The sequence below is a fragment of the Amphiura filiformis genome, chromosome 5 (genome assembly GCF_039555335.1).
Source record: "Amphiura filiformis chromosome 5, Afil_fr2py, whole genome shotgun sequence".
Lineage (NCBI taxonomy): Eukaryota > Metazoa > Echinodermata > Ophiuroidea > Amphilepidida > Amphiuridae > Amphiura > Amphiura filiformis.
Window position 1 is genome coordinate 61,575,213 of NC_092632.1, and position 24,325 is coordinate 61,599,537.

The following is a 24,325-nucleotide window of genomic DNA, read 5'->3' on the forward strand; positions in this document are numbered from 1 at the left end:
AGTGACGAGGTGCGTATTTCGCTAGTCGCAGTATCGAATCGCTGCAAAGTTAAACGCCTGAGTGTACACGCACGACGCGCACAGGGGCGGTTTGTCAGCACGCTTGCGGCGCAACCGCAAAAGAGCATTGACGTCGCTCCAAACTTGAGGTGAACCAAATTATAGTATGGATTTTATATGGAATGGCCCATTCATGACTAGACAATAGGCAAATATGTACACACAATAAATGATACATAGAAGTAGACACAGTAACAGTTTTGCTAGTATCAGCACCCCCCCCACTTTATTAAGCATCTTACCCTTTTGAATATTTTCTATTTTAATTTGATATTTAGTTAAATCAACCAAAGAATAATCAACTTAAAAGTTATAAACTGCATTTAATATCATTATGATAGACCTGTGTCCTTCCTATTAATCCACTTGAGGGTTGTAGCGAAACAAGTACTCGGCCTGTAAATAGGGAAAAGAAGATCAAATTAGTTGCTATATTTCATATCAACTAATAAAGCCAGTATCATAAATGAGTTTCGTAAGCGCTGGTGATCATGACTGTTTGCTTGATCGCTATCGCAATGAACAAGACAAAACACAGCAGGGCGCATAAGTTTTAATGCCTGCTTATGGAAAATCGCCTTCTACGCGTGTGTATATGCCCCATGGGATAAGGTTAGGGGGGCACTGAACAGTAAGTGTCGCCATTGAAAATACATGCGCAGAGGGCCTAAAAGAACGAGCTATTGCCAAGTCCGTGCAATAGATGGGGTTATTTGAACTGTTTGGTGATGGAGCAACACTCCTTAAATTTAATATATCTTTTTTTGCACATAGATCGACAGTGTCAGTTTTTCACAAATTTCACTTTCTTAACTCAACCCGTATTTTGTAAGCGTTTCACCTCTCAAAATCGGGTTCTTGATGCATTGCATTGTGGGATATCTTACACATCACAAAACAAGATTCAAGTGATTTTTTTCGCATCCATGGGCAACAAGAACATCTCAGCTTTAACATAACACCCTACAATGATGTCATACGCACATTTTGGTGGAAATACGCACATATTTGGCCTAAATTTTATGTTTCTAAGGAACTATACAGACGTTACACTTCCGGTCGCGGAAGGTTACTATTCAGTGCCCCCTTAGCGTGTGTAATCCAACATGGTGTTACTCTCAACTTGAGATGAGACACGCTACTCTTGTGCCATGTATCGCATAAAAGAACAAGGTCACACTATGCTACGCAGTGTTCAACGAAGTTACGTGCTGATGATATATGATATAATTATTTCAATTAGCCAATCAGGACCATACATGTGAAGGAACGCCGATGAAAAGTGTAGGTACCGCAGTTTTAATTGGAAGTACAAATGCCTCTATAGTCTGTATACCTTTCTCGAGTCAGTAATTTGGATAATTGTTTGTTATTATTTCTCTAAATGTAATGACGAGAAGTATAGTATACATTTTCAGAAAGGAAATGATGCAAGGAATCCACCTAGCATAACAGATTCCTGCAAAAATTTATAATTTTAAGAAAATCTTAAAATTTGATTTTACTTTCTGACTCGAGGAAGGTATACAGAATATAAATGAGTTTTTGGATGAAAGAGACAAAGGCAGACGCCCTCCACAAAAACGTCAGTTGGAGTTTGAGCAACTATATAACCGATACAGACAGCTATACAAACAAGTATAATTGTAAGACCAAACATAATGTTTCTGTGGAGGCCTCTGTCTTTCTCCTCTTGTCCAAAAAAGCCCTCATTTACGGCATATATTCTTGCAGATGGAATTCTACGGTACTGTACATCATTACTGGGCAGGAAAAACCTCATATGTACTTTTGGCCCTTGAACATTGATAAAGCCTTGTAGGTGTAGACTTTGTATTGAAGATGTTGCTTCATCCATGTTCAAGGGCCAAAAGTACATGCAGGTGTTTTCTGTATGTACTTGTGGCCCTTGAACATGGATAAAGCCTTTTAGGTGTAGACTTTATATTTAATGGTTTGCTTCATCCATGTTCAAGGGCAAAAAGTATTATGAGGTTTTTCCCGCCCAGTGACAACATGCCAGTGACAGGTACTTACCAAGTAGTCAATAGCATCATCAGGTCTGACCTTACAGCTTTCTATAAGACCCTGTGTGAGTGTAGGCATCACATGCTTCATCAGGTAATTCCGTAGTTGGATAGACTGGTTCTCTAGAAGCTCTTGCTCTTGTTTCTTAACTTCCTCAAGTCTCTCAGACTGTAAAAATGAAAAGACAACATATTAATTATCTGCTACAGAACTAAAAATAGAATCTCAAAGTTTAAACTGATAACAGCAATTTTAACTAAGTTTTGGGTTAAACCTACTTGCAGGATACCTGCGTTCCCCGCAGGCCTCCCGCTAGCTGGGTAAATGGGAGTGTTCACTAAAACAGTACTAAAGACTCAAATTTGAAGAAAAAAATTGATTTTTTTTTTAAAGCTCCAAAGCCTATAATTTAGCCTAATTTTACTCCACAGACCCCACCAAAATATTGAAATTTCAGTTTATCAAGCCCTATTTTGCCCCAAAATCAGTTCTTAGTTCCCAACGTTTGGGGCGGAGTGCCGCACACACCTACTAAAATTTTAGTTTTGGTACACTTGTCAAATCCTAGCTAAGATGCTGTCCATGATATAGTATAAAATCAACTCACCCATTCCATCTCCCTTTGTTGCCTGAGAGCGGATTCTTCTGCTTCCCTCCTCTATCGTTCTTCCCTCTCTTCATTTTCTTTCTTGAGTTTCTTCTCAGTTTCCATTTCTCTTTCTCGCCTAGTTCCTCCCTGGTAGGGCCATAATTTCTTGGGTTGCCCATGGTTTTGATGGTGTTCTCAACCAAGTTGGTGTTCATGTTCTCTTTATCAGGGAGTTCCTTGCTGACATCTGCAAAGAGATGAAATTGCAGATCAAATAGGATATTTCAGTTGAAATACACACACACAATGGAGTCAACCATTTAGGTAACCCCGTTTTGAAGTTTACACTCCCTGAGTGGAAGATTAAGGTTATGTCTTCCATAAGAAATGTATGGATTTCAACTTGATAACCCAATGTTTTAGAGGCAGTGTGAAGCTACTCAGTTTGACTTATGATTCTTGGCTGTGGTTTTCAACTTTTGATTTTCTTCTGAACTCTTGTAAGAGGATTTCCACTCTTTAAATATTGCAATGGAAAAATTTAATGCATGTAAAACATGGAACTATATTATACTGGCCCTGACTGAATCACAGACTCTAAAAACTAATACTCACCAATATGTGTAGGGTGAATCTCAAGCTCGTCAAAGTAGTTCAGCACAGTGGAATCTTCCTCGTTTGCCCTGAATTCTACTAGACGCCTCAGCAATCCGTCCTCGGTGTTATGCGTGCCCTACTACGTTCTCAGGCAAATTCATCACTCTCTTTGAGGAATTCATCTGGTGATTCTAAGGAGATGACCCACTCTGGCATAGTGGCTTTGTCGTAAACGGGAACTTTACTTCCTTCCTCTTGTTCTTCTTCGTCATCAACTGTGAGGAAAATGTTTACGTATGATATAATTAGGGATGTTGATTTTACCCATGATATAATTTAAGGGGTGCAACATCATATATATTAAAATATGAGGGCTGGTTAATTTATCCATGATCATTTTTAAAAGGTAACACAAACATTGTGCAATTTTAACACATTTGAAACTATCAAATTGTGACTTTACGCTCAATTATTCCTTGCAAATCTTACTATAAATAGGCGAATGTTGTGGGTTTGTGAACCCAAAAGCTCCGTCAGTTTCGATCCAAATGTCGCCAAATTTATATGGGAGATTGAGGAATATATGTGGACGTGTTTAAACTTTATTTGGTTGAAAACAGTTAAGAATTGGTCTCAAAATCAGTGAAAATGTGGTCGGTTGCCATCCTGGGTAAACAAAGAAAAATATTCAGTTGCTAAGCTACCCACTCGCGTCGAAATGGCATATCTAACGCCGAGACGTGCGTGTAGCGCAGCGATACCATGACGGTAACGCAGCACTACGCCATCGCTCGCATAAACGACGCACAGCAACGTAATGATATTACGGGTGAATGACCGTAGACACGCAATGAGACGTAATAAATAGGCCTACGGGAAAAAGATGTGTGTTTGTTAAAAAGTACAAACAACAAAAAGGTACGGGTAGGCCTATATGGGTTATAGTCACAGTAAGAAAATGAAAACGGGAATAAAATAGGCTAAAGAAGGAAAGAAAGAAACTAATCAGGAAATGTATAAGAAAAAAAAAGCTAAAATAAGATCAGGAAATATAAATTTAAAAAGCTATTAAACTGAGAACATAATTAAATAAATAACATGGAAACGGGAAATCACAAGCTAAGCAGCAAATAAAAAGACGCTAAAGGGGAAATGTAAGAAAGGACAGATTTAGAAAATTTAGAAAATAACGGGAACGGGATTAAATAAATTTAAAAAACACGGAAACGGCAAATCGCAAGCTTAGCAGTAAAAAAATTTTTAAAAGGAACAAAATTGGCCCACGTAGATGAAACTAAGAAGAAAGAAGCTCAAGTGGAAATGTAGGCCTAATGAGGCCGAGGGTTAGGTTCAGATAAATAAAATTTACCTTTTCAATGATTATACCTGTTCAGTTATTCCTCCTTTTTAGTGAACACTCCCATTTGCTCATCTAGCGGGGATCGCGCTTCTAGCGGGGACCCGCGCGAAGCGCGGGTGTCCTGCTAGTAATACATAAGTGTTCTCAATGGAACATACATGCCTTCATATTCAGCAAGTCTAATTGTGACCTGGCTACCACAAAATGAGCATTAAGTGGGTAGTTTCAATTTCGAGATCTCCTGGCTGTTGTGTTGGTGTTCATTGTTTCACACGCACCTGTTCAAGCCAATTATAGTATGTCTGTTTATCTGTTTAGCGACTGAACTTTCGAGAGAGAGAGACCTACTTGGAAAAACTTTATTGATGGCGCTATGTCAAACTGCTGACGAGAAGCATTTATGATGATGATGATGTTTATCTTTAGTGAATGTGGGCACAATGTGCCATTCACAAAGGACAAACTTGTGGCTTGTACATGTGCACAGGCTAACAAAAAACATCAACACAGCAGCCAGGATGTCTTTTAAACTACCCAATTGGAACTTTACGCTCATTTTGTGGTAGCAGGTCACAATATTTCCTAGAGGGAGAGCGTGGCGCAAGAGGGAGAGCGTGGTGCAATGGTTAGGGTACTTGCCTTTAGTGCATGAGGTCCCGGGTTTGATTCCCGGCGGTGGCGATTTGCTGGGATATTGACTTGGAAAAAGAGTCTGAAATTAATTGGCAACTTCTGTAGATTAAATTCAGACTTTCGCTCTCCCCATGGTTCATTTAGAATTGGGTAAATGAATCGTGAAAGTACTCCGTCCTTCGGAGGGGACGTTAAGCCGTCGGTCCTGTGTACAGAGAGCCATACCTGTACATGTATCTCGCAGCCAGTTTCGAAAAGAGTAGGGTGTTAACCCCTGACTGTTCCCAACCCGTCCCGGTGTTCAAATGGACCCCAATGGAAATAAGCTTCAACAGAGGCTTTCTTGGGTTATCCAGGGTTGTCAAAATCAAATCAAATCAAATCAAATCAAATCAAATCAAATAGAACATTAATTTACATAGCCATCTTTAATACACATACCTGCAAATAACTCTTTTGCCTGGTCAATTGTCTTGGGGAACCCATCTAAGATAAATCCTTGGTTCTGACATGGCATGGAATGCAGCTTGTCTCTGTAGAAGCGAATGATGTACTGGTCCTCTATACGACCTGCGACCAAAGAAAAACAAGATGTATGTTTAATGAAACATTAGATAACATGCCAGCAGATTCTGTCGCAATCATGTCCTGCATTACCACGTTCTAATGATTACAAATTTATTCAAACTGTGTCCAAAATGATGCGTGAGTGGGTGGCTAGCTATAATACTGATTTTTTTGTTACTTCAGCAAAAATGTTGAAATATTGATTAGGTATGCCTTCAAAGTATTCAAGGCATCTTACCATTATTCTGTTCCTTGCTTTCCATGATTGAATCCAATAGTTCCTGGTCCTCCTGTGCTTTGCCATCGTCATCTTCATTCTCATCACCTTCAGCACGAGCTGCACTCTTTTCCTGTTAAAAAAAGTTAGCATTTTAAATTTGAGATGTTTGTATAGTAGTGTTTGAAAGATCAACATTTTTATTATAGTCAACTCTATCTCAATGTTGGTAAATTGGGAGGTCACACATTTTAGTGCATCTGAAAGTGGGATTGAGCAAGACTCTTCTAGTGAGATACATCCCACTGTCGTGTCCTTTATCATATGGGCATCCATCGCGCTACCGCATGAGCAATGGCACCGCATGAGCAAAACAGCTGTGCAGTGCACCATGTCATGTTGGCTCCAATCTCCTAGCAGGCTGTGCAGAAAACTTACTGGGATTCATTAATATTTAATATCCAGTAATATTTTTGCAGTGTAAAGCAGATAAAGCTAAGAAAATGTTCAATAAAAGCATCATATGTCTGTATCTCAGCACCTACACCCATTCCCACAGTTGAATGCAAGAAAGTCAATAAGTGCTTTATTATTATCATAACGAGAAGGGGCCATCTCTTGTACTTACCAATGCCTCAATGGCTTCATTAATAACATCTTTAATCAGGATGTGATGCAGCTTGTAATGCTTACACAGAGCTGCTACTATTGAGGTCTTGCCTACAGCTGGTGGTCCCAACACACATGCTCTCATTGGCTGTGCAGAAAAAGAAAAATATGGGTTATTATTGTTTCAAAGTGTAATACACCTCTGAAGCTTTTAAGTAACTTGTTGTCTTTGCCACACATTCCAATAGCATGCAATCCTTGGTCATATAAATGTATAGACGAATCCGACAAGCCAAGTGATGGTCAGGATTAAGTCGGACATATCTGGGGGCCATCCGCATCAAACTGGCTTTGTTTGGATTGTGATCCAAGACGCCCACTGTCGTGAGGGCATCGGAGCACGTAGCACTTGCGCCGCGTCACAGGAGCAGTAAACGCTGCACGCCTATGATACTGGCGTCGCGTAAAATTGAAGGATGGCCCCCAGTTTTGGCCGCCAGTGAGGTGTAGGAATGTGGCTCGTCGGATTCGTCTATAACTTCTTTTCAACTACAATGTATTGTGGGGAACAGACTGGGTCTAGGAAGAATACAATATTCCAGCAACAACTCATCAGATTTTCAAAAAAGCTTAAACCCATTATGAATTAGTAACTTATTGTAACCTGATGAGCAGTCTTACTTGCTGTAACCGGGGGAGGGCAGTACTCAAGTTTGGTTTGGGTAGGGGTGTGCTGCCTAGAATTTGAAAGTGGACCCATCAATAATGCTTTGTACAGCGCTTCGAGATTAATTTTGTAAGCGCTTAATAAATATGTGCATATTATTATTATTATTAATTTTGTAAGAAATTTGGACCCATCAATAAACCAAAAGTCAAAATTTTTGGACAACTTGAACACAAATTGTCTTTGGCTACAGTTAGGCAAAATTGAGCTATTTCCTAAAAACTTTGACAAAAAAGGACCCATCCATATACTAAAATTGACATAGAAGGGGTCATTGATATACCAAAAGGCCAAAAATGCTACCCATGTTTGCAACATGTCCCCATATGGTCATTTGTACTGAGTACCCTCATGGGGTTATAAATCACTATGTTTCCCTATATTGTATATTTTGGGGGCTGATTTACAGTGACAAAAATGAATGTTAAATTCAGTACATACCAAGAGTTGTCTAGTAGTCTTGTATTCCTGTATGATAGAGCTGATGTTCTCCAGCAAACCTCGCTCAGACACCCAGCGGATGTTCATGTTCTCCTTGATGTAAACACCATCCATGCGAAGATTAGCCAGCAGCTGATCAAAGTTAGATTGCTGAAAAGGGAATAAAATGTAGAAAAAGTAATCATTTTTTTCATCTGCTTATGGGTTTTAAGTTAAGGTCATGTTAAACTTTCCAATGTGTATTTTGCTTTGCTTACAATATTATTTTGTATTAAACATATCTCTGTGAGTGTCAACATTGACAAAATGGAATTTCAAAATGCATATCAAAGACCGAGTAAGCATCTCTATAATTTTTTTTAAGTGCAGTGATTTATTATAATGCACTACGCACAGGCACAACACCTAGATGTTGATCCACAAGCCTCAGCGCACTTTACAGGTTGTCGCTGACCACTACAGCCCCATATCATTCCTTAAACCATAGGGACAACAATATTGCAATAGGAATTTGTGTTTTCAGCATCTACTATCATGTTATAAAAGACATGCAGGTCCAATATTTTGAGTATTGGATACTGGAGCCTCATATGACCATAGATAACACATTTCTCCATGATGGTTCATAAACCTATAATAGATTACCAATCAGCAATAACTTACAGAGCTTTTTAACAACTTTCTACAAACCAAATTCTTAAGCTACATACAGTACAGTGATTGTTAGAATCGTAGGCAGCAAATTTTCAAATAAGACAAAGCACTTGTTTCTTTGATTAGACCTTATCTAATAGTGCCTCCTCCTTGGTGATATGCTTCACTTTAGCATTGCCTATTAGTTCTTACCTCTAAGACCAGTGGCGTAACTTTGGGTCAGGGTGCCCGGGGGCGAAAGTAGTTCGGGTGCCCCTGACCAACATGGTGCAGAGCTAATCAATTTTAGTATCGAAATAACTTACCTACCGAATAACTTACGAAGTGTTTCAGATTAAATTTATTTTCATGTTTCAATGCAGTTCATGTTAATAAAACAAAATGTTTTCATATTCTCTAATGTCTTTACTTTGGAGACTCGTCACTAGCTGCAGTGACGTAGCATATGGCACCCAGGGCAAGAATACAAAATGCCCCCTCTTCCTAAACCAAGTGAGTGCAGGCGTGCAAAAATACCACTAATTTGGTATTAAATCAAGTTGAATTTAGGTCTTTAAAATGACAATTTATATAGTTGTAATGCAATGGCTTGCCAAACATTTTGTGTTGAAGGGCACCCAAATGAAGAGTAATTCAATGCATGGTGGGTAAAGGTTTCCACTTCTTTCCTATAACAAAGTACTATCGTGTCAAAGGCTATCCAGGCTTGGGTGCCCCTTAGCCCGGGTGCCCGGGGGCACGCCCCCCCAGAGCCCATAGGAGTTACGCCACTGTCTAAGACCTTATCTAATAGAGCCTCCTCCTTGGTGATATGATTCACTTTAGCATTGCCTATTAGTTCTTACCTCTAAGACCTAATCTAATAGTGCCTCCTCCTTGGTGATATGCTTCACTTTAGCATTGCCTATTAGTTCTGACCTCTAAGACCTTATCTAATAGTGCTTCCTCCTTGGTGATATGCTTCACTTTAGCATTGCCTATTAGTTCTTACCTCTAAGACCTTATCTAATAGTGCCTCCTCCTTGTTGATATGCTTCACTTTAGCATTGCCTATTAGTTCTTACCTCTAAGATCTTATCTAATAGTGCCTCCTCCTTGGTGATATGCTTCACTTTAGCATTGCCTAGATTGGAACTGACACACTGAAAGAGAGAGAATGTAAGAGGTCCAGTAATTGTAAAAGAACTGTTGAGGGGAGTAATGGTGGGCATTGGTGGCACAAGCAGAAGGAAAACAATCACAACTTAATCTTATTGTTTAAATGTTCAGTATGACAACCCTTGATAACCCAAGAAAGCCTCTTGTGAAGTTTATTTCTATAAGGGTCCGTTACAGGGTGGGTACAGTCCAACACATAATGGTATGAATGCTGAACATTTTAGAGAAGAGCATTCTCATCTAAGGCAAGCCTAAAGCTTGAACTCGTGCAGTGCCTCACTTGGCCATCTCACCCTCATATCATTTAAAATTGAAAAAAAGTTACAACAGCAATGATTGGTTCCTGTTACGAATCCCTATTGGGCTATTCCAGTTGTAATCCATACACACCCTATAGAACACATGACCTTAATCTCCCACACAGGGGGTGTAGCTTTCAAATGGAGTCACCCATTCAGGTAACCCCATTTGAAATTCACACCCCTTGTGTGGGAGATTAAGGTCATGTCTTCCATATGGGGGTGTATGGATTTCAAATGGAATAGCTTATTATTTACAACCAATGCCTATCATTTCTTTTATGATATCTGTTCATCCATATCAATACGAAGTACTTGTCAGCTGCTACATGTGTCTCATTTCACATAATAACTAGGAATAAATACCAGACTCATCTCAAGTGGAGGTCACTTCAAAACATCCATGAATACACATGGTTAAAGAGTGTTCTCTATATTCCTAAACCATGTGACTTGGGGATGATTTGAAGTGATCTCCACTTGAGATGAGTCTGGTATTTATTCCTAACTATCACTTAAAAAGAGAAACACGTAGCAGCCGACAAGTGCATCATTTTGATATGGATGTACACATATATCCTGATAATGTTCAGCCTTGTTTGGGACTCACTGACCTTGACAATTTCCTCCAGTGTACTCTGTGAATCATCCACAGCCAGCAGGTATCGTGTCTTAGGTCTACTATCAGCTATGTTCTGTATCACTCTGTGGGATTCAAAATATTCAACATTATCAATGATTAAGTATAAAATATCTTTAACCAGGTTCTTTTGCTTTCTTTTGTTTGAAGAATTATTGTAATTTAATTTAAACTGATAATTGTTACATACATACACAATTACATTTTCGGATATTGAATTCCAGAGATGCTACTCAGTACCGCTAAAAAAGCCTGATATAACATGTACAGTTTAGGTAAAAAAAAAAGTTTGCTGAAAATATCAAAAGTGAGGAAATTTGAGCTCTAACTCTAACTCAACCCATGAATTTTTTACTATCAGAAGGAAAGAAGAAACAAAAAAAGGAGAGAAGATGAACAAATAAGTCACTTGGTACCCCTGGGATTCGAACCTCAGACCCCTTGCATGCCTCGCAGAAGATCACCAACCTGTAGCCACAGGGCTTCCCTGGCCCGGCCAGCAATTCCATGATCGTATATGACTTGGGCTGATTGTGTCATCACATCACGTGGAATGCATGCATGCACAGTGGTTTTCATAGCGAGCTTTAGTGAGTTTCAGTCGGGTTAGGGTTAGATTATAAAAAGCAATTCAGACAAATGAAGGAAAAGTGCCATCTCTGCATTCCATTATCAAAGGACTGTGTCACACACATATACACCCTCCCCCCCACACACACACACACCCACCCAAAGAAAGAGAGATTGACAGAGACATACAGATACACAGACTGGACAGAGAGATAAATCTCACAGAGTCGAATCCTTCCATACTTACGCAGCTAAGTCTTTGACATGGATAGTAGGTAGTACATTCATTCCATTACCAAAGCATTGTAATGCATCTTCTTCTCCATGCCAGGCAGTCTATAATGGAAAACACAAGACACATATTGGAATTATTGCTCCATCTTCAACTGATTTGGAATGGAATTTGTGTCTACACATGTGACCACTTATCACAGATTTTATAGTTATTCAATCATTAGTGATGGCACATATTCACCTCATGCCTTCCATTGATTGCCAGAGATGCTACTAAGATGTTGAGGCATTTCAAAGTACACTTTCAAATATATCCATCTTTTTTTATATACTTATTAAAACTCCTTGTACATGGACAAGCTTGAAATCCGGTGCGGCACAAGGGGGGGAAGTGAATTTCAAAGGGGTCAAAAGTTATGAAATTTCCGCAACAATTTTGTAATTTTGTTCGTTTCTATTGTGGAGACAACTGGAGGGGAGACTGGAGGGCATTTGTCCACCCATGCCCCTTGTGGTGCTGCAACTGTTGAAGACAAGACAAGTCCTGACAGCTGGCATCAGTAAACTGTTGCTAAATGATTGTGACTGGACAATTAATTTAGTGGTGTGATCCATGATATAGAAGAGTAAACATAAGATTTCATATGCAATGTTTCTCTGGTGTTGTCAAACATGCTCAAACAGGATGCACGCATCATATACTTCTAGTGATTGAATGTTTAAATTTAGATCCAAACACAAACATTTATTCCTACCTCAGAATAATGACAATCCATTCCAATTATGGAGTGGCATCTGAAAATTCCAAGATAAGAATACATTTTTTTGTTTGGATCCAAAGTTAAACCTTCTTCAATCATCATTAATAACACAGATGAACTTTCATGAACATAATCTACTAAGTGTTTACCTTGAATAGATAGTGGAATATATTTTCACCTGCGCCATAGACCAGGCCTGCAGCTACTACGTAGGTTACAAACTTGGCTTTATTCTGAAATGATAAAAGGAATTACAAATGTGAAAGAATCTCTTTTGAGATAGAGAACAAACCAAAAAGTATGATTTACTATGAAAAAATAAAAAGAATGATGAAGCCTTATTAACTAGTTTTGTTATGAAGCTTACTCCCTCCCTCCTTCACTCGCCAAAGGAAATGCAAGTGGAGAATGCTAGAAATATATTAACATTTTTAACTCCCTGCCTCATTAAGGGAACAAACCAAAAGTTTGATGATACCCTATAAGCGAAAATCTCTTTGTTAGGAAGCTGACCCCCTCCCTCCCTCCCTGAAGCGTGAGTATGAAATGTTAGAAATTCCAACTTACCCAAAAGTTCAACTTTGACTGACTAATTTTACCAAATGTAATCGGATTATTTGACCTCTTAACGAAAGGACTTTTGTTTATAAGACAGAGCTTTTGGTTCATTCCCTATTTGTCGTGTTTGTCCAAAGGCTCTCTCAATTTTTCAGCTTGTTCCCTTGCCAATTTATTTTAAACAACATGACAACAAACAAAGATACCAATTTTTTAAAACTATGTCATTCAGGCTGAGACAAATCTTTAAAGACTTGCCTACGATCTTACACCCAAACTTAAAGCAGTTGCTTTATAGAATGAAAAATATGAATTATAATAGAAGACGTCAGCCTTTCCTGCAGGATCCGCCATCTTGTGGGTACTGCTGTTCTGCATGTCATGCGTTAGACATTACGCCCCTGATTACGCGGAAGTCGCAGTGCGTGACGCACATCTTCAGTCAAGCGTCAACGTGGTGATCTTAGAAACAAGGCACTCCATACCCACAAGATGGCGGCGTTGATGTCACGATGACTACCTCTATTAATTTTGCAAAACTAGCGACTGGTTCAGAACAAGGTGAATTATCAAGTTCTCTTTTGGTAGCAACTTACTGTTTAGACTTCTCCGTAGTCCACTTGCCCATTTTACTCTGGCTATTACATTTAAGCGTAAAACGCTGATTTGTATTAATTTGTGTGCAATTGATAGATTTTCACATCTGATATTTTCAGTCACCGTACTCCCTCTGTTTGTTAGCTTCCCAAGTGGACTACTTACTTTTGACTTGCGGTTAAAAATTTTAACACAGGACTCTATGGAGAGTTAGGCCAATTTCTAGCCTAACTAAAATTGGCCATGATGTAACGGAATGCGTTCATCATTATTAATAATAACATATTTTTTTATCAAAATTTGACTATGGCATAGTCTACTTACCGTTTTCCCTAGTTTGATGACTAGTTTCTCCGCACTGATGTGTGGCTTGAAGTTAGGGTGTGGTTTCCTTCTTCTGTAGTCTTCCTCTGTGAATGGAATCTCTGTATCATCCTGCAATTTAAAAAAAAATACAAAAATTTGTTATGGATGAATTTATCACCAAAGATAGTGATGTAACCAGGGTTATAGCTAGGCAAATTTTGGTGCTGGGTAAAATTTATATGAAATGGTAAAAAAATTGAAATTTTGATAAGAATTGCTAACTTTTATATACTGATTATTCATTGATTTTTAAACATTTGAGACTGGAGTGCCGGGTATTTGGGCTCAAAATTAACTTGAGAGCCGGGTGGAAATTAAGAGTGCTGGTCAGGGCCGCCCGCCACCGCCCAGCGTAGCTACAACCCTGGATGTAACTAAGTAAAGATCAAAAGAATCACTGCTATAATATTTTTCACCCTGATGTGGCAGTGATATCAACGTGTTGAGGCAGATTTTTTGCACGCGCATCTATGAGGCATTTGTAAGCGTGTGCATTCGTACGCCAGCGCTTTGAGCATCCGCTAGCTATAATCAAATTAAGTAATTCTTGGCCAAACTGGAACATGCGTGTTGCGTCCATGTAGTGTACTAAGCGTGTACGCAGTGTAAGGCGTGTGTATACTTTCTTCTGTACCGCGCTATATTCGCGTGTGTTTATCGCGGAGCCACTAGCGTTCACAGTGTTCCAGTTTGGCCAAGAATTACTTAATTTGATTATACTTGAAGTTGCGCCTAATGAAATGCACACTGCACTATGACATCACTGCCACATCAGGGTGAAAAATGGTATGGTACAATGGGTTATTCCAGTTGACATCCATACACCCTCTACGGAAGACATGACCTTAATCTCCTATGCAGGGGGTGTGGGTTTCAAATGGAGTCACCCATTCAGGTAACCTCATTTGAAATTCACACTCCTTGTGTGAATAAGATTGTGAAAGATTAAGGTCATATTGTCTTCCATACGGGGTGTATGGGGTTCAGTTGGAATAACCAAATTGATCAATTCTTTGACATCATTTTCATGGATACATGAAATTCTTTTTATTATTTAATTATGATAAAATCATAGACAGTAGCTCTACTCTCTGTGGATTAATGAGTGCCTGTGAGTAATATTTTACCTACCCTTACCAAAGTGAACAGCTAATTAAGCCTTCACTGGGCTGTTACTCAGCAGTTGTAAGTTTGAACAGCCAGTAGCTTATCTGCTACATGCTTGGAACAGCTATAATTTAGCCTTCACATTTTTGAACAGCTAGTTTTTGGACTTGGCTTATAGCTGTTAGCCAGTTATAGCCTTCACTACCTCAGTGGTTGACCCAAGGGTCAAATAGGTGCATGATGGGAATATATTTCTAACTACCATTTTGAACTGGTGTGGATGAATAGATGGAATCTTAATCCTTTGGATGTTTCCAGCTTTATATATAAATAGGCCTTGTTTTTCACTTTTTACATTTGGGATGTATGTTATGTGGACTATCATATGTAATGCATGTAGTTATCTATGTGTGCAATAATATATGCCACATCATGGATAATGTAAGTATAGTTAAGCTTAAATATCACTAGCTGTTATGTAACAGCTAGTGAAGGCTTGCGCTAGCTGTACCTAATTTACAAAATTCATCATTTTGCAGGCTTAGTACATGCTAAGTGAAGGCTATTATTGAACAGCTAGTGAAGGCTATTATTGAACAGCTAGTGAAGGCTATTATTGAACAGCTAGTGAAGGCTAGTGAAGGCTGTCACTAGCTGTACCTAATTTACATAATTCATCATTTTGAAGGCTTAGTACATGCTAAATAACAGCTACTATCTGAAGGCTAAATTACCTGTTCAGTGAAGGATTTCAAACAGCTAATTGATGGCCTTCATTAATTTCTTGACACGTTTGTAACAGTTAGGTTAAAACCAATGTTCAGCCCTGATTTATTTCCAAAGACAAATAAAAAAGTACACCTTTTAATTTTGGACCATCTTTGGAATTTGGTTTACACAATCTTATGGTAAATACTTACAGGGTCTACGGGTTTACTCTTAGCCCATGACATAATGGTTGAGATGAGGACAAACATCTTTGGCGATTCAAATCGCTCAATTTCTGCATGAAGAGCTGTAGAATAAAAATCAGAAGAGTATTTAATGAAATGATCACTGAACATCTATTTGCTGAGAAAGACACCCTCACTGAATTTTTTAAATTCCTTTTTTTACACGATTAAATTGTACTTTATTAAACCAATATACCCTGCAAAAAATCAAGACTCTAGGTGCTGTAGTTTTGTCAAAATCCGAGATCTTGAATAAAACGCCGGAACCGGCGCTTTATTATTACGATGGAATTATTAGTCGAACGCATACACGATGTTCATAACACACAGTACGTACACGGCGTGCAGGACTATGATATACACAACAAAGGGTCGTACCACAACATGGCCGAAGGAGTGGTACGTATTGGCGACATGTGCACTGGTAGTAAATTCCAATTTTCTTTGCTTTGCCGTAGTTGTTCGCTCAAAAATAAAAGGGATATATCTGACAGTAAAAGCTAACATTTTATGGCAAAGAAATGCTAATCTAATTTGTTTGAAAATGTTATAATATGGCTTTAATATCGAGGGTTCGGAACCAGAAAGCCGTAACTCACTATGACCAGCTCTCACAAAATGAGCATAAAGTTGGCTCCTTGCTTTGGTCTTCAAAAATCAATATTTTCTTCACAATGTCTTTTGTTTTCTATTGAATTCTGTCATGATTAATGGACTGGCGACTTTATGCTCATTTTGTGAGAGCAGGCGATTGTGAGTTAAGGCTTTCTAGCTCTCAACCCTCGCTACTACATTTCTTACAGATACACTCTCAAAAATCCATTGATTTCTGGTTTCATTTTAAAAAGATAGAGACGGAAGGAGGGAGGTAGTCAGTCAGCTTCCTGTTAAAACTAGTTTTGTTTAAATGGCTTTATTGATCTTTTGGTTTATTTCCGTATTAACTTCATTTATCTACATGGATTGATATAGCTGTTCACTTTTAAATGTCATTCACAAGTTTATAAATTCTCCTGCAAAGTTGCAACATGTGTATGGAAGAGACTATAAAGAATACCAAGTTCTAATGGACTTGGACTCGGACTGCGATGACTCCAGTGGCAGTGCCACAGGAGGCATGGGGTGCAAATGCCCCCAGGCAGAACTCTTTTTAAAATTCAAGAATTGTACATCTGAATGACCATTTTTGGAAACAGCATGAAAAATGCATTAAGGGGGTACTACACCCCTTGCCAATTTTGTGCCTATATTTGCATTTTTCTTAAAAATTATAGCGCATTGGTGACAAGTAAGATATGTATATTATAGGGGCAAGGACTACAACTACTGCACTGTAAATTTTATATCAGCACAGACAACAGTTGTGGAGTTACAGTCAAAAATGAGGGAAAACCAGTATTTGATCAATAAATCAATAACTACTTGCCTTGAGTTGCTGAATATTCAGTGCAGTAGTTGTAGTCCTTGCCCCTATAATATACATATCTTACTTGTCACCAATGTGCTATGATTTTTGAGAAAAATGCAAAAATAGGCACAAAATTGGACAGGGGTGTAGTACCCCCTTAAAATAAGTACAAACAAGCCCAGTATTGGTTCAGTGATTCTTGGGATAGCTCTTAATATTTTGAGTAAAATAACTCAAAACTCTGACTTTTCATGTTGAAGCCTATGTAGCCAGAACACAAAGCAGTAATCGGTACGATTACCGAATAGGGTGCAACTTGCTAGACTTGAGTCCAGTCCTCGTTTACAGAGTTTAGGGTTAGGGTTTAGGGTTGGGGTGGGGCAGTCTTCTATTAAGACTAGTAGAGTTGCACCCTATTCGGCAATCGCTCCCAGTAATCTTACCCGAGACTGCCCATGTGGCTTCATCTATCTGATCTGAATCTCCTGTGATGTCATAAACAACAATGTCACACTCAGCAAGATGCTCCAACATCTGCTCTTTCTCTGGGAACTGGTAAAAAAGGAGGGGAAAGAAAAAAAAACATAGGCAAAATTTACTGCTTTATGTTAATTGCTGTGGATCAACGCATAATGACAAAAAGCTGACAGTCAACTACGATAAATCATCTGTGTCTGACTGTCCGAACCCCCCTTGGTATCAAGAACAGAGAGCGACATTGTTAACTTTTTACAGTGCAAAGCCATTTTTTCTTGGTTGCGGCACAGATCCTGGAAATAAGGATCTGTGGTTGCAGTCCAGATTAAATGCTTTTCTGTGAACTAACATACGATTAAAATGTTAGAAATTGTGTGCGAGTTAGAACTGTTTGTTTTTGTTTAAAGCTTTTTTTTTGGCTACAAAAATAGCCTTCAGATCACTAATTTTGTGCATTAACCCCCACTTCTAAAAAAGGACAAATATAGCAATTTAGGTAACAATTGCAGCAATTTATTACATTTTATAAGGCGATAAAAAAAAAACCTGTTCCACGAGCGGATGGACCTTTCAAGTACAATAGATTGTTAAAATATTGAGATTCTGGTAACAGATCCAAGAAAATGAAATACTCACTCGATATATTTCAGTTCCAATCAGGAACCTTGTTCACTCTGCTAACATGTCACTCTGATGACTGTTACACTTCTTACAGTCATTGCAGAGTGAACAATGTTCCTGATTGGAACTGAAATGTATTGAGTGAGTACTTCATTTTCTTGGATCTGTTACCAGAATCTCAATATTTTAACTTGACTTTAAACGATCCTGATGAATCTCATCAATAATACAATAGATTGGTTTTACAATAATACGTTTGTACAGCTGCCTGTATCAGTTATATAGTTGCTCAAACTCCAAATAAACCTGCCTTTTGTCTCTTTCGTCAAAGAAAGCCCTCTCATTTAGGGGTTGTGGGAGCTAGGGTAAAATTTTTGGCAATTTTTGGCAAGTCGTTTGGAAATTTTACTCCTGGGTTCATAATTATTGCACAGCCCCTTAGAGGCATAGGCCTATAAGCTTGTAGATGGAATTATACGGTATTTGTAGTTAAACGACTATACTACAAATTTACATCATGATACTCACATCTATGACCTCATGCACCCAGTCTGGTTTGGCTCTATTGGGGTTCTTCATTGTACCAATGATCTTATATGTCCCATCCTTTGGTGGAAGCCCATCGCTAATGACGGAAGCTGTATCCTCTTCCTCCTCTACTTCCTCTAAGGAAGACCCAACGATAGCATGCGCTAAATACTGTAAAAGAAAAGAAGGAAAGGGTTACTACTAGAGTCTGGGACTAGAGTTACTGTCCCACAACTTGGGACATGGACTAGACCATTTCAAATCAAGATCGGAAAAGTTTGATACCAGATGCAGTGAGAGAGGTACCGTATTTGTTCCATTAACCGCCCATGGTGCTTAACAAAGTCATTTTAGGTGGGCGCTTATTTTTTGCATTGTTTAGGTCAACAATATCGGTCCAGGGACACTACAAAGCCGAAAAAATAAATAAAAATAAATTATTCGGGTTATCTGTAAATGGAATTTATATCCGGGTAGGGAAAGAACGGGCGGATACCCGAATATCCGGGCTTGAGTCACTGCCTTATTTAACAGTATTTTACTGTATGACGTAATTTTGCATTTATTCAAGATGGCAAATTTCTCAAAAAACACAATGTATTTTACTTTTAAAAATTCCCTCATTTGCCACTTTCCACTCATATCTGATCACCTTTTTATGTGACTGAAGTGATGCTGATTTTATGAAGGGATGTTTCTTGTTTTTTCAATAATTTTTAAATTGTTTTTTGAGACAAAAACTTCTTAGCAGAATAGCTGTTTTCACTTGTAGTCAAAAAGTTGTTTTAACCTTGTCTTTTACCCCATAATTTTCCTCATTTATCGAAGCCCTGCCCTCCTTCCAATACATTAAACCTTGATTTCAAAGTGTTTGGCAACTGTTTAACCTTGATGCAAAAGTAAACCTTGATGCAAAAGTAATAATTTAGTCCCTATATAGCGAGGGTGGTCTAAAGGAAAAAATCGCCACATGATCATGATAACTATCATTACGGTTATAAAAACAGTGTACTACCATGTTCACTCTGTATAAATGTTAGTAAATTCCATAAAAAAACCTCAGCACTAGGCCTGTTTATCGATACATTTTTTTGAAGTCGATATATCGGAAGCAAATTATGCGACATATCGATGCAGTATCAATATATTGACACATTTTCAAGGTGCAATTTACGTTTCTTCAATGTTACAAAATACAAACGAATAGGCCCCCAACATAACAAAACGACAGTGCAAAGTCTTTTTTTGGATCTTCTGGAGGAGTTTGAGACGGCATGATGGCTCAGCTTGGAATTGGGAGACGGTAATTTGGGATAATCTAAGCATGTGTGCCATATCATTTGTGTATCGATACTACCATTGAGTGTACCAACATGTCAGAAGTCTTAGAATTTGCCGACTATCGATACTTTCGACAATCGATAACGGGCACACTTTACAGGTTTTCACTGACCACTACCGCCCCACATGATTCCATAAACCATTTAACGACACAGCACATAGTCCAAATAATCAGTCCCAGAACAAAATATTAATTTCTAACATGATCATGTTCTGGGTCTGAACTGTTTCCATTCAAAATCTTGATGGCAAATTGAACAAAAGAAGCACATGGTCTCTGAATCTGAATCTGAAGAATATTCTCAACGCTTCTCATTCGAAGCCAACCGAGAAGATATGGTGTGCGCAAGAATATAATTAGTCCACGTCTTTTCGCTGGCTGATATAGTTAGCCAGGGTTTCCTTGAATATATTTGTGTCCTCTATGTTTACTATGTGCTCTGGTAGACTGTTCCAATTGTTTATGGTGTTTGGGAAGTATGAAAAGTTATAGTAGTTGGTTCTGCCACTTAGTTTCTTGAATGATTTGTTATGGTTCAGCCGGGATGAGCTGCACGTCTGGACCGGCTGCAAGAATGTTCGCGCTGGAATGGCCACCTGAGTGCTGTTGATTTTATGTAGCATGGTGAGTCTAGATGTTTCCCGTCTCTCCTTGAGTGGTACCCATTCCAGTGGTACCCATGAAGTCCTACTTCACAGTTTTTTAATCCTCTATTCATCAATTTCATGTTGCGTGAACGGTGAATCGCTCTATTGATTGTGGACCATCCTTCTGATACTTGAGTGTTTGGACAAGCGGAACAGTTTTGACAGGCCTTTTGTCTACCTCTCTGTTTGTAAACAGATGAGAGGCAGGGTTCACAGTTTGCTCTCAAATAACCGGGTCCACTTTTTTATGCTGGACCCATTCAGATCCCATTTAGTTGAAATTTGCGGGTCCCAAATTGATTTTTGTGGGTCCAAATTGTACTTATGTACTGAAACTTCAGAAACACCGGAAATGTATTTTCAGTACTGGCTAAACGATAAATATGAAAGTATGCGAATTCGCACCCAAAACTTACCAAAGTCGAAGTCAAATTACTGGGTAAAAGAGACTTTCCGCGATCGGTCGACTTTCACATAAAGAACTACAATTACTACCTAATAACATGCACTACTTTACTCATCTAATTATTTGGTTATTTTGTTTTATTTGCTCGGTTGAAATATACAACTACCGCAAAAACGTGTTTTCGCGATGTCACCAGGAATTGACCCTGTTTTGTTGACAGTATTTGTAACATAATATTTGCACGATCCGAAAAAATATCGCAAGTCAACCTCTCCCACAGTTCCCCTCGTATCACTGATCAAATATCTGTGCATGAAATAGCGATGAGGTGTGTATCATGTTGCAGCGATATTTGTAATTGTACATGTATGTAATTTATGAATGAAAAGTTGTTTAAAAATGTGCTGTGAGCCGATTGAGAGCTGGGTTATTGCACAATGACGATATATGATGACATTTTCTATTTCTTGGATGGGATTTTTTCCGGGTCCAAGCACAGCCTGCTGGACCCATTCAGGTTACATAATCTTACTTTTTCCGGGTCCAGTGAGTTCAAAAAGCGTCCTGGACGCGAAAACGCGATAAACTGTGAACCCTGATGAGAGGTCAATATTGTCATCTTCGCCGAATAGGAAAGTGAGCGTAATAGTACGGCACTGCACAGGCAGCACAGCCACAGGGAATCAGGGATTAGTCACATTTACTATACAATGTGTAAACTATAGTGGAAATTCCAATTGAATGAACGCCGCTTTCAATAGCTAGCGTGACAAACATTTGTGTACACTGCGATGTACGCCAGCAACAGCGTGTGAAACTGTGCGTGAGTAACGTGGAAGTGAATCCAACCATGCCAACGCAGTAGTCAAAATATTGGCCAGCCCATCCATTATGACACAATATTGGATAGGCAAAAGACAAAATCCTATAATTTATTCTCTAAATAACGCCATCGTCCGAGTACGGTATTTTGACTACTTCCCCGCGCCTGTGCAATTACGCGCACACGCTGACACGTCGGGAAGTAGTCAAATCATCCAACACCTCGGGACCAGTAGTTTTGACTACTTCCCCTCAAAACATGTTGTATTTGTATATTATACGTATAAAGTTTTAAAGAATTCGATTTTCCAAATGTCACCTTCCTTTAATGTAGAAGCAGAAGAATCATGGCATGATGTACACATGCAATGCCTGGTATAAATAAATAAGTAAGCTTACATTTAGGAAATTTTAGGGCTACTGTAACACGATTGTAAGACACGATCAACGAAAAATGTTGCACCAATATGTACCCCATTACCTTTCCTATGTTTTTGCCTGTATAGCAGTCAACATGATTCACAAAAATGCGCTTTCCAGACGCCTTTGCGGTGCCTTCTGATTCTTCCTCAGCCATTTTCACGAATTCTGCACCACCGAAAATTTGCGCAGAAAAAGATTGTTTACATGCGCAGAGAGTCCGTCGCTAAGATAGATTTTAGAGGGCGCTATGACCAATAAAATTACGGTCGGCCTGTGGTCGGCTTGTGGGCTTTTGATATTATGCAAAAACTGGGAAAACTACTAATTAGGCGTAGGCCTATGTTATGGTTATGTTTCAGGTGGATTTGAAAAGTCCAGAAAAAGTTTTGGACTTCTAAAAAAAAAAGAGAGAGAGAGAAGGTTGGGTAAAAGTGTTGATCATCTAAAGGGGAGGTTAAAGAGGTTTTTGAACACGGGCCATGAGCATAAAAATTAAACACTGGGCCTGCACTCTTAAAAAAATACAACTTAATAGACTTTTGGTCCTGTATAACCTTAAAAAGTTCTACAAAGAACCAGTGTTTTGGGGTTCTTTGTTGAACTAAAAAATGTTCTGTACGCTGTAGCCAAGAAAAAAAAGTGTTCTTGTAGAACCTAAAGCTTGAAGAACCTCAGTGTCAGTGAATAGATTCATCAGGTTTGTAAAACATGTTAAATTATAGCAATTTTCGCTTGACAAAACCAGTAACTGGTTTTGTCAAGCGAAAATTGCTAATTGACTTTAAGGAACCATTAAGAGAGAACCCTCAAAGGGTTTTAAGTGAGAACAGAAAAAAGGTTATTTATCCCCCGGATTTATCCAAGAAAATGGGCCTACCGAAAAGGCCTAGGCCTAACTACTTACCGGTACTTTTCTTAACTTTGGCATTTATATAGGCCTACCTCCATGCTACTAGGCCTATTTAAATCTTTAGGTTGTTTATATAGTTTTAACTCTCTTCACTCGGGTGTCGACTGCAGACGACAAGTTTCAAAATAAAATGTTTACTTCAAAAATTTCATAAATGTTAATTTTCATGACCATATTTGGAATCAGCATGACAAATGCATTAAAATGAGTACAAACAAGCCTAGTATTGATTCAGTAGTTCTTAAGATAGCTCTTAATATTTTGAGAAAATATTTTAAAACTTGAACTTTTTCCATTGAAGCGCATGGCTAGCACGCAGAGCATAACCTTGTGCTTAGGGTTCTGCATACAGTACCAAAAAAAAGCAAAAGTTGCACCTTTCTTTTCTAAGTAAGAGTGCCATGTGCATGATTCTCAACCACCTGATCTCACCCCGGGGGACACTCCCGCTTTGGAGGTGACACGTTTTAATTATTATCACTGATTTTATCTTACTTTGAAATAACAAACCAGAACTAGGGCCCTTAGGCCTATAGAAATTCAATGTGCAATGCCGGCTCACCCAAAGACCCCATTATTAAAAATGTCATTATTGTCAATTTGTATAAGAGTTGTCTCATATCCCCGGGTTCAAGTCCCATTCAAATACATGTGTAGGCATCAAAATTTTCGACCCAAGATAGGGGGTACCGGGTCGTAAAAAAAATTTCGCGGGGGGGGGGGGGCAAAAATTACTTCACCGACATATTCATGATCCCCCCCCCCCTTGCCGAAGAAAATTACATCCCCCTAAGAGGGACGGGGGAAGTGCAAAGGGGAACGAAAGAGGGGAAAAGGGTAAAGGAACCAACTTGCATGTTTATTGTGGGGAAGCAATTCAGAAAGGAAAGGAATTGGGAAGTGATTTGACGGGGAAGTAATTGAGTTTAATGGAAGGGGAAAGGAATGAGAGAAAGGGGAAAATTGAAGAATATGAAGAACATGAAGAAGATGGAAAGAGAAGGAAGGGGAACTTA

The 24,325-nt window shown here is 38.8% G+C and overlaps 1 protein-coding gene across 1 annotated transcript; it reads right to left on the minus strand.

Moving 5' to 3' along the window:
- Nucleotides 1–64: 64 nt before the first annotated feature.
- Nucleotides 65–22,609, minus strand: LOC140153491 (adenylate kinase 7-like). Its single transcript, XM_072176255.1, is given in 20 exon segments — nucleotides 65–456; nucleotides 2,098–2,256; nucleotides 2,696–2,799; nucleotides 2,802–2,924; nucleotides 3,293–3,411; nucleotides 3,413–3,442; nucleotides 3,444–3,549; nucleotides 5,709–5,837; nucleotides 6,073–6,184; nucleotides 6,680–6,808; nucleotides 7,829–7,978; nucleotides 9,547–9,624; nucleotides 10,554–10,644; nucleotides 11,397–11,485; nucleotides 12,294–12,377; nucleotides 13,624–13,734; nucleotides 15,693–15,787; nucleotides 17,577–17,685; nucleotides 18,760–18,930; nucleotides 22,458–22,609. Coding segments are annotated over 20 exon segments (2,124 nt in total). The 5' UTR covers nucleotides 22,554–22,609; the 3' UTR covers nucleotides 65–417.
- Between the last annotated feature and the right edge of the window lie 1,716 nt (nucleotides 22,610–24,325).